Consider the following 13457-nt stretch of genomic DNA (forward strand, 5'->3'; position numbering starts at 1 on the left):
CAGTTTGTCATATAACACATTGGCAGGGCACTGAAGGAACCTTACACTGCTGATAAAGGCACATACTGCAAATGTTTTGTGGATAAACACGGGACTTGCTGATGTAAACATGAAGAGTTTTATATGCACTAAAAGTAAGGAAACTGTATAAGTGTGAGGCCATGCCAGATTTCTACAGTTCACATAGAACAGAGCACAACACATGTGGGTAGTCAGAACAGAACCCTTTAAAAATATTTTCATTTCAATTCCTCCCCAGACTGTACACATTATAAAATTTAGGATGATGACAAATGAACGTAAGAGCAGCCACACTGGGTCAGACCAAAGGTCCATCGAGCCCAGTGTCCTGTGTTCCGACAGTGGCCAACGCCAGGGAATGAACAGAACAGGTAATCATCAAGTGAGCCAGTCCTGTCGCTTAATCCCAGCTTCTGGCAAGCAAAGGCTATTGACAGATTGAAAAACATCCTATTAAATGACAGTGTCTTCACGAGAACTTCAGTAGCTCTTTGATGCCTCAAAAGTAGCAACAGCTATCGTCCTGTGCGTAAAGCCATGCATATGCTTAAGTCTATGAAAGATTGGGGCCCAAATTAGTAACTCATCTCCTCCTATATGAACAAAATGAAAATAACCTACAGCTTTAATAATGAGTGTTAGGTGATTTATCATTACATTAGCAATACCAAGAACAATAGTTAGGAATGCTCAGCTCAGTTAGTGCTCTGAGTGTTCTCCTTCAATCCTTTGAATTTCAAAGAAATAATCTTGTTTCATAATTTTGTGAATTGATGTTACACAGAATTAACTGAATATCTTCCACAGAATGAAGCACCAGTAGAACAGTGAGTTTTGTAATCACAGTGGGGACACGGCAAAATGATATGAAACTTCCTGGAACACTTTTAAATACAGTATAGCTGAACAGTAAACTTAAGTAACGTGTACAGTAGATAAGCAGTATCTTTAATGTACTGACTAATTGACATAAAGGTCATTTACATACCTGAGTAAGAAGAATGTTATCAAAGAGCATCTGAGTTTCTGACTGATCTTTGGTAATATCAGCATTAGCATTCATCCCAAAAATCTCAGGGGAAGGATTCAATGGAAGGGTCTTTGTGTAGTCGATGTAGCTTTGGTACTTAAAAGATCATTGACAGGAGGTTAAAAAGGGTCAGAGATCAAACAGGCACTCCAGTCTATGCCAGTTGCAGCTCAAAGACAACACCCCTAAAGGCCCCTAATGTGATCAGTACAGTTTTAAAAAAAACAACAACAACAACAAAACAAGCAGTATCTCCTTCTTGCTGTCCGGTCATCCTAAGCAAATGGATCATCTAGTGCCAGATTTACCAAATGCAATGGGTATTAATTTTAGAGCACAATTTTATTCTAATTAATTTCTCTCTGAGGTAGTGGCCGGATTTTCTCTCTGTCCTGTTTACACGAACACTTCTAAAACACCAAACTTGAACTAAGGCCCAGCTTTTTTGAGATATTTCAGCACCTAGTGGAATTTTTCAAAAGCATCGGGTACCTAACACGCTCAGAAAAAAATCCCACTAGCCATATAAATACCTTAAAAAAGGTATCTTTAATTCTTATGAATTCAGTGTTCAGATATCACAGTAATAAGCACCTTAGAAATATCACAATTAGCTACAACACCCTTGAGTTATATTGCAGACTGTATTTTCCAGAAGTGGAAACTATGATATTAAGAAGTGCTTGGCTACATTTAGTTCACGGCAAAGAGTGTGTGTGTGTGGGCGTGTGTGTGGGGGGGGGTTGGGGGGGGAAGAGAATGTGTGAGGCGGGGGTGTGACTTCACTGTGCACTAGCTTGCCATGCCTTAACGATCCATGTGGCCTCTGCTGCTGTGCATTAAGTGTTCACTTTGGGTTATGGTTCAGTTCATTTATTTTAAAATACTTACGTCTCCTTCAGGTGGGGCAAAATAAAGACCACTGTTATCAAACTTGTATTCTAAATCCATAACAATTTCAGAATTGTAGAATTTGTTCAAAATGCTACGGAGCGTGCGCCGATCCCAATCATCAGTAACTCTGCCACCATAATTGCATTCTCCAGTCATATACCGTAAGGCATCATATGGCAGCTCCTGAAACATAAAACCAAGGGTCTGCCTGAATAGCTGCTTAACATTTGTCAGCACAGCTATACTTGAGCTTTTGGAATTTATCTGAAAAATATACAAAATTCTCACTTTAAATATTATTCTGTGGTTGATATTTTAGGCTTCTCCACCAAAATCCCCCCTTTCTCAGCCACTAGGCCAAATTCTGCTCCCCACTGTATGCAACTGATATTATTCAAAGGCAGAATTTGGCCTATGTACTTATCTTTATACCCAACCATTATTGGGTAACATAAGCTGTTATAACTAGGCTTTGTCAGTATCCACCCAGTATCCACTGGTATCGCCCCTTTCTGTACCGCATAGTAAGAGTAGCCCAAGTGATGCAATTAAAATCTTCATCTATTAGTAATTTGGAACTTGATCCTGCTAGAGTTTGATACAGAGGGTTTTTTTTTTTGTTTTTTTTTTGGTACACATTTTTCTCTTCCTTATGCTTTTACACTTGGATATTAAATCGACGATTACTGGGGGGGCAGGGAGAAGCTGTGGGGGGGCATGTGTGCAAAAGAATTTCTTGATTTCTTATTGTTATTTCAAGTCACAGCTTTCTGTACACTTTCACTTTTGGTCAAAATGTGTCTTATGTGAGGTTGGAAATTTAAATAGACTCAAGCCTACTGAGAATAACCTGAAATCAATGAATGCATTTCACTTCAAAACATTTACAGCCAACTAGTCAGATAGATGTTCACTGTGGTCAGTATCTGGGACTCATTCAAGGTTCAGCAATCAAAACACTGAGTCACCCAACTTCATTCTCCTATAGGAATAAGAAAACTCAAGAGTTTCATTTATAATACATATGAAACTAACATATACGCAAGAGTGATCATAGCCTTTTGCAAACTTTTTAGCTATGCAAACTAACTCAACCTTTTCAGCGATTCATCCATACTTTTTTCATCACAGTGTCACAAGTCAAGTCCATCATCCCGTTATAGCCACGTGCTTTTTAACTGCCAAGGTAGAAGCTGACCGAGATAGTCATTTGGGCTAATTTTAACAACAGCCAACTTTATTTAACTAAACACAAAGTGCCATATAGAAGTTTAAAAACATCTGCCTTCTATACATAGGGGCCATAAACAAGTTCCAGTCTGGCACAGCGGAATGGGATTTTATTCCAAGTATTTTCTGGTTCAAAAAAATATGTAGAATGGAGATCAACATTAGATCTCATATTTCTAACCACTACTGTGAAACCACAGAAATTCAGGATGGTAACTCTACAGCAAGATTACTGTTGTTAGCGTCTGAGAATTGGTCTGTAGCCCTCAACCTTCATGATGTTTACTTTCACACCATCCCCTCACAAGAAGTTTCTTTGTTTCATAGTCTGCCAGGATCACTTCCAGTATCAAGAGCTCCCCTTTGCCACTTCTCATCTGCCCAAGAGTATTTTCCAAAATCTGGCAATAGTATCTGCTCAGCTTTATCGGCAGGGAATAATAGTCTTCCTGTACCTTTACGATTGGCTGTTCACAGATTGGTCATACACTGAAGTCCTTTCTGCAATACAGACATCCATGTCCCTGTTCTGCAATTTAGGTCTACAAGGGTAGTTAAGTTCTGGAATAGGCTTCCAAACAGGGACTGGGGAATCCCTTTCATTGGAGGTTTTTAAGCACAGATTGAACAAACATCTGGCAGGGATGGTCTAGACTTGGTCCTGCTATGATCCTGGAGGCTGGACTTGATGACTTCTCAGTCCCTTCCAGCCCTAGGTTTCCATGATTAAAAAACAAACAAACTTCTGCAGCTTATTAAATATATACGCATGCATAAAAATGCCCCTTTATAGACCATGAAATAAGCCTATGTATAGGCATTTTAGAAATACAATAGTAACAAGTTAAGATTCGACAGAAGAGCATTTTTTTCATGGGGAGGACATATGTACAAGAAGCTTCTCAGAGAGCGACAAACAACTTCTAGAGTCAGAGCCTAAATGCGCAAAAGTCCAAGAATACTACAATTTGAAATCTAGTAAATTTTTTAAAAAAAAAACCTTAAAAATATTTCCAGATATTACACCAAGCCGTTGAGTTCCTCCATCAATTTTTCTGATTTTACAGTTGCATTTTTTTTAATGCCTTTCTCTCTGCTGTCCCTGTTTGAAAGACTCACTGAAGCAAATGAGAAAATTAACAATACAAAACCACAGTGAAACTGACTACAACACAAAGTGCTCTCTAATGCAATGTAAACCAACAGAAAACACTGAGAAAAGCTTTTCCCCCAATCTAATCTCTTTTATAATAATAATTAATAATGATTAATAATATCTAAATCTTATACAGAACGTTTCATCCACTACTCTTAAAGCACTTTTCAAAGGAGGGTCAGTATGATTATCCCCTTTTATAGATGTGGAAACTGATGCACACAAGGGGAAAATGACGTGCCCAAGGTCACTCAGCAGGCCAGTGGATTTCCTGAGCCCCAGTCCAGAGCTCTAGCCCCTATGAAATACTACCTGCCCCCATTCCCCCACCCCGCCAAGAAAAAGAGGCTCAGAGAGTGGCAGTGACTTGCCAGATTTACACAGCAGGTCAGTGACATAGCTAGGAACAGAACTCCAATTCCTAAATGCTAATCAAGGTCCCTAGCTGCTGAACCTGCCACATTTAGTTATAATAATATTTGGAACAACATTTTCAGACACGAATATGAGTATTGTGTTGGTAGCATCTCTTTAAGGCCTTCTGGGACAAGATAAAGGCACCAAAGAGTGAACTGAATATGCAGCATAAAACCTGTTCCATTTCGCATGGAATAACATCTGGTTTGAAAAAGGTCTTCTGAATTAGTTTCTGGACTGGTATGAACTTTGATGGCCTTACAAATCCCTGAAAATATAGGCTTATAACAGAAATACCGACACCTTAATAATCGCAATTAGAACTTGGTTGTTATGAAGTACTATCTAGTAAACTTTCTTGTGCAATCATTTCCATTAATTCTGTAGGAGCAAAAATTATGAGAAAGGTATTGCTGCATGCATTTACAGTGCCATACAGAGCAAAATGGGTGACATCCTTCCTGTGATCCATTACTGTACCTCATATTGGTTCAGGAACATGTTCAGCTGCTGCACACTAATTCGCAGATCAGTCTCATTAAATTCATAAGGAATGTTCCAACCCAGTGGCCCAAATTTCCGCCTTTCTTGAACCAATGCATGGAAGAAACAGAGGCCATACAGCAACTTCTTGAATTCAGCCTTTTAACAGAACATGACAATAAGAATATAATCCATGGAATATGCTACAAACACTTTCACTTCCCCATAACCCATATAACAGCACAAAGAATCTCTCTAGCACACATAGGTGTAGAATCTCCCTTTGCTGTCTCTCCACAACATAGACCTGCCACAGTAATGACATGTATTTCTGTTTTATTACACACCTTGCCCAGGCACACCTTCAGAATTTAGCCATCAATTTGTAATATATATGCCTTTGTCACAAATAATGGTTTTAAAAATTCTCTTAATCCTTCAAGTAACCTAGAAGCAATCCAGTTACAACTTTTTATACAGTACATATGAGCAGCAGCAATGTATATGTAATCCACATATAGGCCACCAATCTTATTTGCTGCTCTGGTCTTAGAAAAGCATTGGTTCTACTGTATTTTCCTTTTTTTTGATCCAGATAGGTTTTGGTCCTGACGTAGCTTTCAAAAAATCTTTACAATTAAGAAGTTGTGTTTTTTAATTGAGAAAACTTAGCAAGGCGTACAAATCTCAGTTAAAAGCAATTATCTACAGTTTTTAATTATAGCAAAATACTGCAAAACAATTTTAGGCCAAAACATTCACAAAGAAAAACCTAATTATGAAAACAGTAGGTGGTTTCCCAGTCTGACTAGTCATTCTAAAAAAGGCACTCATGATTCCTATCAACCAACATGTCAAATCATTTGGCTCCCAGAGTCCTACAAAGGAAACATTTTTATGTTTAAGATTAACGATATGATTCTAAACAGCATAGGCCTCAGTTAATAATTCTGCAACAAGATTCCCTAACCTTGCAGATTTGTATCAGGAAATAACTTGCTTCTGGCTTCTTAAATAGAAAGCTGTATTATTAATGGCATACCACAAAATCTCTGCTGAGACAGAGTGAAACTGGTAGTAAAATAAAAATAAAATATTAATAAAATTCTCTTCAGTGAAGTCACTATTCAAAACCAACTTCACTGCAGTGCAGGAAGACTAATATGGTAGTTTTTAACCCAGCAATCACATATATAACCACTAGGGTTTACATTAGCTGCTTTATAAGTAATAAAAACAGAAGTAACAAGGCTAATAATACAATACTCACAGGCTTATTGCAACTGTTGAAAAACTCAGGGTCAGAGATTGGATCCATCAGGTATGAACGGATAATATTAGCCCGTAAACCTTTTGGTGCTTCATTGGTCATTTTCACTCCATTCTGAAGGACAGAGACGGGAAAATTTGGAGATGGGTAACTGGTGAGCCACAGTCGGAAATCTGGATGTGTTGTATCAGGATTCAGCTCCTAAAAGAAAACACCACACAAAAAAAATGAATGAAACCCAATAGGAATAATAAGGATTATACATGTCAACGTTTGTTATTTCAGCAAGTCAATCTGTAAAATGTGAAAATACACCAGTGTAATGTTTACGAATTACTAGTTTGAAGCATAATTATAGTGGTAGCCAAAGTTATGCGTGACAGTTGCCATTCTAAAACCGCTCTATTTTACTCATAACTCTCTGAATCATTAGTATTTCAGGCTAAAATTTTCCACGGTTGGTCTCTATATGAAGGTAAATGATTATGGAATGTATGAGCAAAAACAGTTCAGCCACATCTGAGTACAAGAAGAATATAAACAATTTGTACTTTCTCCATTAATGAAATATTCTTACAACTTTATTTTGAACAGTTCTGCAATCAAAATGGCTGATGGTAAACATCTGAAATTTGTATGAATTTGGTAAGATACTGTATGGTTCACGGGGAAGAGACCCACTCTAATACCCCTTTGCAGCTCTGTAACTGGGGAAAGGTGCAAACTTCCTAAACATCCCAGTTTCTGCAAAGACTTACGTGTGTGTTTAACCTTAAGCATGGTGTAAGACTTTGCAGGATTGAGGCCAACATCTGCAGGAGATATGATCTCTCTTTCAGATGTGTGGGACAGAGAAAATGAGTAGAAAATCTATTTACCTTTGAGCAAAACATTAAATGTGATTTGTTTTCATAAGACTATTAAATATGACTTTCAACACCAGGGATAGCTCAGTAGTTCGAGCATTGGCCTGCTAAACCCAGGGTTGTGAGTTCAATCCTTGAGGGGGCCATTTAGGGATCTGGACATAAATCTGTCTGGGGATTGGTCCCGTTTTGAGCAGGGAATTGGACTAGATGACCTCCTGAGGTCCCTTCCAACCCTGACATTCTGTGATATATTTTTAAAAAATATTAAAAATCAGTGGGGGAGGGATAGCTCAGTGGTTTGAGCATTGCCCTCCTAAACCCAGGGTTGTGAGCTCAATCCTCAAGGGGGCAATTTGGGGCAAAAATCTCTCTGGGGATTGGTCCTCCTTTGAGCAGGTGATTGGACTAGATTACCTCCTGCAGTCCCTTCCAACCCTGACATTCTATGACTACATCCTTAGCTGCAGCTGAAATACCATTAATGTAGCTAGAAGAAGAGGGTAAAGGTGGTTGCAAGCCTGAGAGCTACTCTAAATTTACACTGTGATCTTTAGGGGATGCACCAGGTCCATACACTTTCTTGGGAAAACACCTCCTACACCAGGAGTCAGGAGATAAGGGCTGGTGCAGAACCAGTATGCAGGGATTCCTTTACATAAGGGGAATCCTCAAGGAGTAAGGTAAGTAGGCTTTCTGGCTGCTTTGCACACCAGAGTGGATCTGAGAGTCAGGCAGTAAGTTTTATAAAAGAAAATATGAATGATTTTTACCTCACAGACTTTTTCCAGTGTTGGCATCCATGAAGTTGCTAGGTGACAGTTTTGTAGAACTACCCAGCTGCCCTCTTTTACTGCCTTCTCTATCATTCGCATGGCTATAGGACCTTGGCCCTGTCCCAGCGACAGAGAGCTCAGCTTTGATCCACCATATCCCTGTACATAGAGAACACTTTTAGAGTGACAAAATTTTATGAAAGTTTATAGAAACACACCAAACACTGACATAATTAACATCCACATTTTTGTTTGTTAAACAAGTATAAAACCACATTAAATTCAAACTAATTCAATAATATAAATGTATTAAGTAAATTCTACACATAAAAAAATTCTAAACTAGAAAAATCTTATCACCTCTGGATAAGAAACCATCTCTTATTTAATATTTAGTTTGTTTTGAGGACAGCATCTTTGGGATTGTAAACTGGATTTAATTTGGTTTCTAAAGGCAGAAGGTAAACCTTTCCTTTTTGATACTACTTCTGACAAGAAAGAGGAAACCCGAGAGCCTACGCAGCCAAGAAGACGAGACGAGCAAGAGCTGAATACAGAAAGGTGGATTTGTGAAAGAGACTCACAGAGACACATGCAGAGAGAAGGACAGATGGTTAAAGTAACTGAGCAGGAAGTGGAAAAATGACCTAAAAGATGGGATGGCTCAGTGGTTTGAGCATTGGCCTACTAAACCCAGGGTTGTGAGTTCAATCCTTGAGAGGGCAATTTAAGGATCTGTGGCAAAAATCTGTTTGGGGATTAGTCCTGCTTTGAGCAGGGGGTTGGACTAGATGACCTCCTGCAGTCCCTTCCAACCCTGATATTCTAAGCCAGGAATATCCAAAGGATCTCCTTGTACACTGCCCACACCATGTAAAACTATATAGTCTGTTTTAATGTGCTACTTGGTGGTAAAGTTTCTTGTTTAAAATTCTACAAGGAAAATTCTGCCTCCCCTTCTCTCTTATGTGAAATTAAAATTCGACAATTAAAGAAGGAAACCATATGATACATAAAAACTTCATATTAAGATAAATATCTTTTAGATTCTAAACTCTTCATGGCAGGGGCATGATTTCTATTACTGTATGTCTAGAAAGCACCTTGATTATCATGGGTGCTGCCATAAACAAATACCTAAAAATAATAATAGCAATTATACTTATTAAATAAAGGGTGTGTCAGACTAGCAGTATAAATGGTCTCTGGAACTTGGATTGGCAGGACTAAAGGTGCTGGTCAGGGAGTGCATTTTGCCCTTGATGTAAAGTACAGTGTGCTTCACTTTCACTCTGGTCAACTGAAAAAGTAACATCCATGAAGCCTCCAGTCTTCACTAAGAGGGAGGTATTTGTAATACAAAGTCTTGAAGGGACTGAGAAAAAGGGGGGAAAGAAGGTAAAATCCTGGATTTCCCATCAACAGATGGGAGAGGAAAGCTAAGCTTGTGACTCACTTGAGTTTTTCAGGCCTATTCTTTTTTAGTAAATATGGAAGATGTGATCAAGAAAAGCCTGAAAACTGTTTTTTATAGTAATACCATTTAATGATCAGGTATCAGATGTAAGGAGATATGTGCACTGAAATGAGGATTTACACCTACATATACATTTCAAACATTTAATTTGCAGTGTGTTTTAAACCCAGTTCAAATCTTCTTTTCATTCCATTCCAGTTCAGTTTAATCTAATCCCTGCCAGCCATTGGCTCTAGCTACACATCAATTTAATCCTGTACTGTAAAATTCTGCATATTTAAAAAGACTTCTCCAAACAGCTTATTGTTTGAGGCTGTAGATATCCTATTACAAACTGCGGGATATATTTACAGCTTGTTGAGTGGGGATTTACAGTATGCTAGTCACTCCCAAGAGCACAGAATTTTGACAGAATAATTGCCAAAAAATACAAGTCTTTCATCTTACTGGAAAAAGGCAATTTTCTGGTATTACTACAATATTACATCGTTCATGAGAACTTTTTTCTTGTAACAATGTCATGTTGCTAATGGCTAAATCAAATAAAAATATATTTGGCTTCTGCGGTATACAAGTCCACCCAAGACCATTGGACAAAACTTCTTTATTACTACATTAAATTTTGTAACTAAGTGGTTTTTAGGTTAATATTTGCAAAAATTAACTTCAGTTTTCTGAAAAGAACTAATTAGAATTTCAAAAGATTTAAACCACTATTTTTGACACTATCTTCCCATTTTCTATTAGAGATTACATAAACTAATCATTTTAACAGTTCTTAAAATCACAATGGGGAAGAAGATGCAGTAAATAATGAACGTGTAATTTCTTCAGTTAATGAACCAGTTGTACAACCTTCATTCATACAAAATATTCACTAAAGTGTTTAGTTCTTTGTGTGACTAAGGACCACAGACTCAGATGTAATGCATTGTTAAGAGTTCAAAAGTATACTCTATGAACTTACTCGACACTTCAACATTTAGGGTTTAAAAAGTATTGCTTTACATATATGAGAATGTCATCAAAATGAAGCTTAGAAATATTAATATACCTGGTCATCAGCAAACTTGAGAAGTGCAGCCATAGGGTCTGCACCAGGAGACAGCACAAAAATCAATGGTGCACAGCAGTGGCTATCAGAAAATGCCTTTGACAAATCAAATGGAGGTGGTTCAATAAATGGACGGCCCAGCTTGTCAATGATAAATTCTTGTACCATAGGGATAATCTAGAAAAGCAAATATGTGCTGTATGAAGTATGTGTGTTAAACCTCAAGATTTGTCATTCTGAATATTTTAATATAAATGTCAAACAAGCTACTCCAATTTGTAAAATTATGCACAGGAATAGTCTCATTGAATTCAATGTGTAAGTCTCGGCAGGATCAAGGTTCAAGTGGCAAGATTCAGGAAATAGGAGGACTAAATAGTTTCAAACAATGAACGATCTTATTTCTGGAGGTATTGCCTCTAGGTCAACTATTAGGCAGATTGGTAGGTCAGTGTACGAAGCTGGAATTGCTACTGCTCATGTTTTATCTGTATTATAGAGAGGATTCCAGTTTCCAGGGCTAATCAGTCAAGCCACTTTTACTAGTCCTAAACCCCAATCCTGTATGTTCTTCTGCACAGAGGCCCCCTACACTGAAGTCAATGGCAAACTTACAGGAGCAAAGCCAAAGGTCCTGATCCTGCAAACATGTATGGATGTGCTTCATGTTAATATCATGAGTAGTCCCATTGAAATCATGGTACTAGTCACAGTAGTAAAATTAAGCATGTGTGTAAGGATTTGCACAAACACAAACTAAATGTAGGTGCAGACATACAAACCACAGAACTAGTGGCTAATTTGAAAACAAATAGAAGCAAATGTTTAAACGTATGTCATGAGTATACACATTAAAAAAGATTTTCTTAAGATTTCAGTTTCATAATTGCTGGTAGCACTTTTGATTTGCCCATCTCCATTGTGCAACAGATAAAAATCTTAGCACGTCTCCAGAGTGATGCAGTTTAAAACATATGCTAGAACATTTTAATATTTTTTCTTTTGTTGTCTTGAAAAGAACTGCAAAATCTTTTGCTAATGCACTATTCAAGTTTAAACTCTGAAAGAGAAACTGTCAAGAAATGCAAAAGTTTAAGTTTTTAATAGCAGTGTTAACTGAGCCACATTATGTACTATTTCTGTAGCATTTTTGATTACTAGTTAGGTTGTTAAATGCAAAGAGTCTGTATTAGCTCAGTATTAAAGTTACAAATTTAATCATTAAAGTATCAAGAAATACAAAGCTAAGCTCCAAATATCTGTGTTAATCCAGTCACTTTGCACATACTATACACTAAGTTGTACATTTAACAAAGATACACCTTTGAGTGCTAAGAATGTGACAGATGCAGAAATTCCATTGTGACCTCACTTCTCTAATTCTGCTGCTCAGAGACTCACCTGCCTTTACTTAGTTGAAGCACCCTCATGTTTACAGGTGGGAGCAATGAAGCCAATGAGTGAAGTGTCTTTAATATGAGAGGGAGCGGCACAGTATGAGTATTACACTGGCTAGGGCAAGGATCAGACAACAGGTTTTGTTTGTTTTTCTTCTTTCTTTCTTTCTTTCTTTCAGATGGAGACTTTTTTGAAAGAGCTTAATTTAGCCTGTAAGCATTTGATTGAATTTAGAGACATGTATGAGTATGAGAATCGCATAAAAACCTTCACAGATTGGCCTTTTATGGAGAATTGCAAATGTACCCCTGAGCATGTAAGTCTGACAATTTTGTCTATACCTAGGAACTATAAGACAAAAATAATAGATTATATAAAATTTCATTAAAACTCCCAAATACTTCATTCTCTTCCCTGATAGACTATGTTAATTAAAAATGCTCTTAAACCACATGTTCAAGTTAAAGCAGAGTTAGGAGTCTCAATTAAGCCTACAGAAGTCAGGAAAAAAGAGGTAAGTACTCTAATGTCCTCCATATGCTGCTCTGAAATGTCACTTCAGTGAGATGAGTGGCTGTGTACAATCAGTCTGGAAGTTTACTTTTCAGGCATAAAAAAAAGGGGATTTAAAAAAAAAAAAAATCTGAGTTCTACCTTTCCTGGAACTTCTGGATTAATTTGATACTTGATTTCATGCTGTGCAGACTAAAGTGTTCCCTTGCTCCTGTACCTAAAGTTGCATGCGTAACAATAGCTACCCACATACATGCTAGAACTCCCTAAATGAACAACTCTTGCTACTTGGATTCTATTGTAGCAAGCTAAATTAACTATGAGAATATGGGCATGGTGGCTTTTATTTTGTTTTTGGGTTTTTAATGTATTAGAAACCTGTAACTTTCACAGTTTTGACTAGCTTGAGAACTGAGGAAGTGCCCACTAGAGCTAGGTAAATAGTGGAATTTTTGGGTAGGAGGGCCAAACAGAAAAATGTGAAACTATTTAAAACTCATACTAAAACAACTTTTTAAAAAGCTTTCAATCAAATCTAAAACACTCACTTCAAACAACCCATAACACTTGAGCTGATGTAAAATGAAATTTTTGAATTGTATTTTTCTCCCAATTCAACCATTTCAGGTGGTTGTTTGTAGTTGTTAGCTGTGTGTGTTGAATTGGCCAAATTTAAAATCAAAATGCAGTTTCAAATTTGAAACTAAACATTTTGATTCTTCCCCAGTTAAAATGGTTCTTTGAATTTGGGTCTTCTGATCCTGAAAAATGTCCCCCCCCCCTCCTCTTCCTTGGAGGAAAACATTAATTGGGTGTGGGATCAATCCACACAGATCTAGCGCTTGTTATCTAGCAGGAAGGATAAATATCAG

General features: G+C 37.5%; 1 protein-coding gene across 1 annotated transcript in view; it reads right to left on the reverse strand.

The window, feature by feature from the left end:
• Positions 1 to 13457, reverse strand: part of DNAH7 (dynein axonemal heavy chain 7) — a 227691-nt gene that overhangs the window by 6431 nt on the left and 207803 nt on the right. Inside the window, exons 54-59 of the mRNA XM_034786290.1 lie at positions 10675 to 10851; positions 8141 to 8302; positions 6502 to 6702; positions 5229 to 5390; positions 1943 to 2128; positions 1010 to 1147 (exon numbers count right to left, since the gene is read on the reverse strand). Coding sequence (XP_034642181.1) covers positions 1010 to 1147; positions 1943 to 2128; positions 5229 to 5390; positions 6502 to 6702; positions 8141 to 8302; positions 10675 to 10851 — 1026 coding nt within the window. The remainder of the gene's footprint in view (positions 1 to 1009; positions 1148 to 1942; positions 2129 to 5228; positions 5391 to 6501; positions 6703 to 8140; positions 8303 to 10674; positions 10852 to 13457) is intronic.

This window comes from Trachemys scripta, chromosome 11, assembly GCF_013100865.1.
Source record: "Trachemys scripta elegans isolate TJP31775 chromosome 11, CAS_Tse_1.0, whole genome shotgun sequence".
NCBI classification, from domain to species: domain Eukaryota; kingdom Metazoa; phylum Chordata; order Testudines; family Emydidae; genus Trachemys; species Trachemys scripta.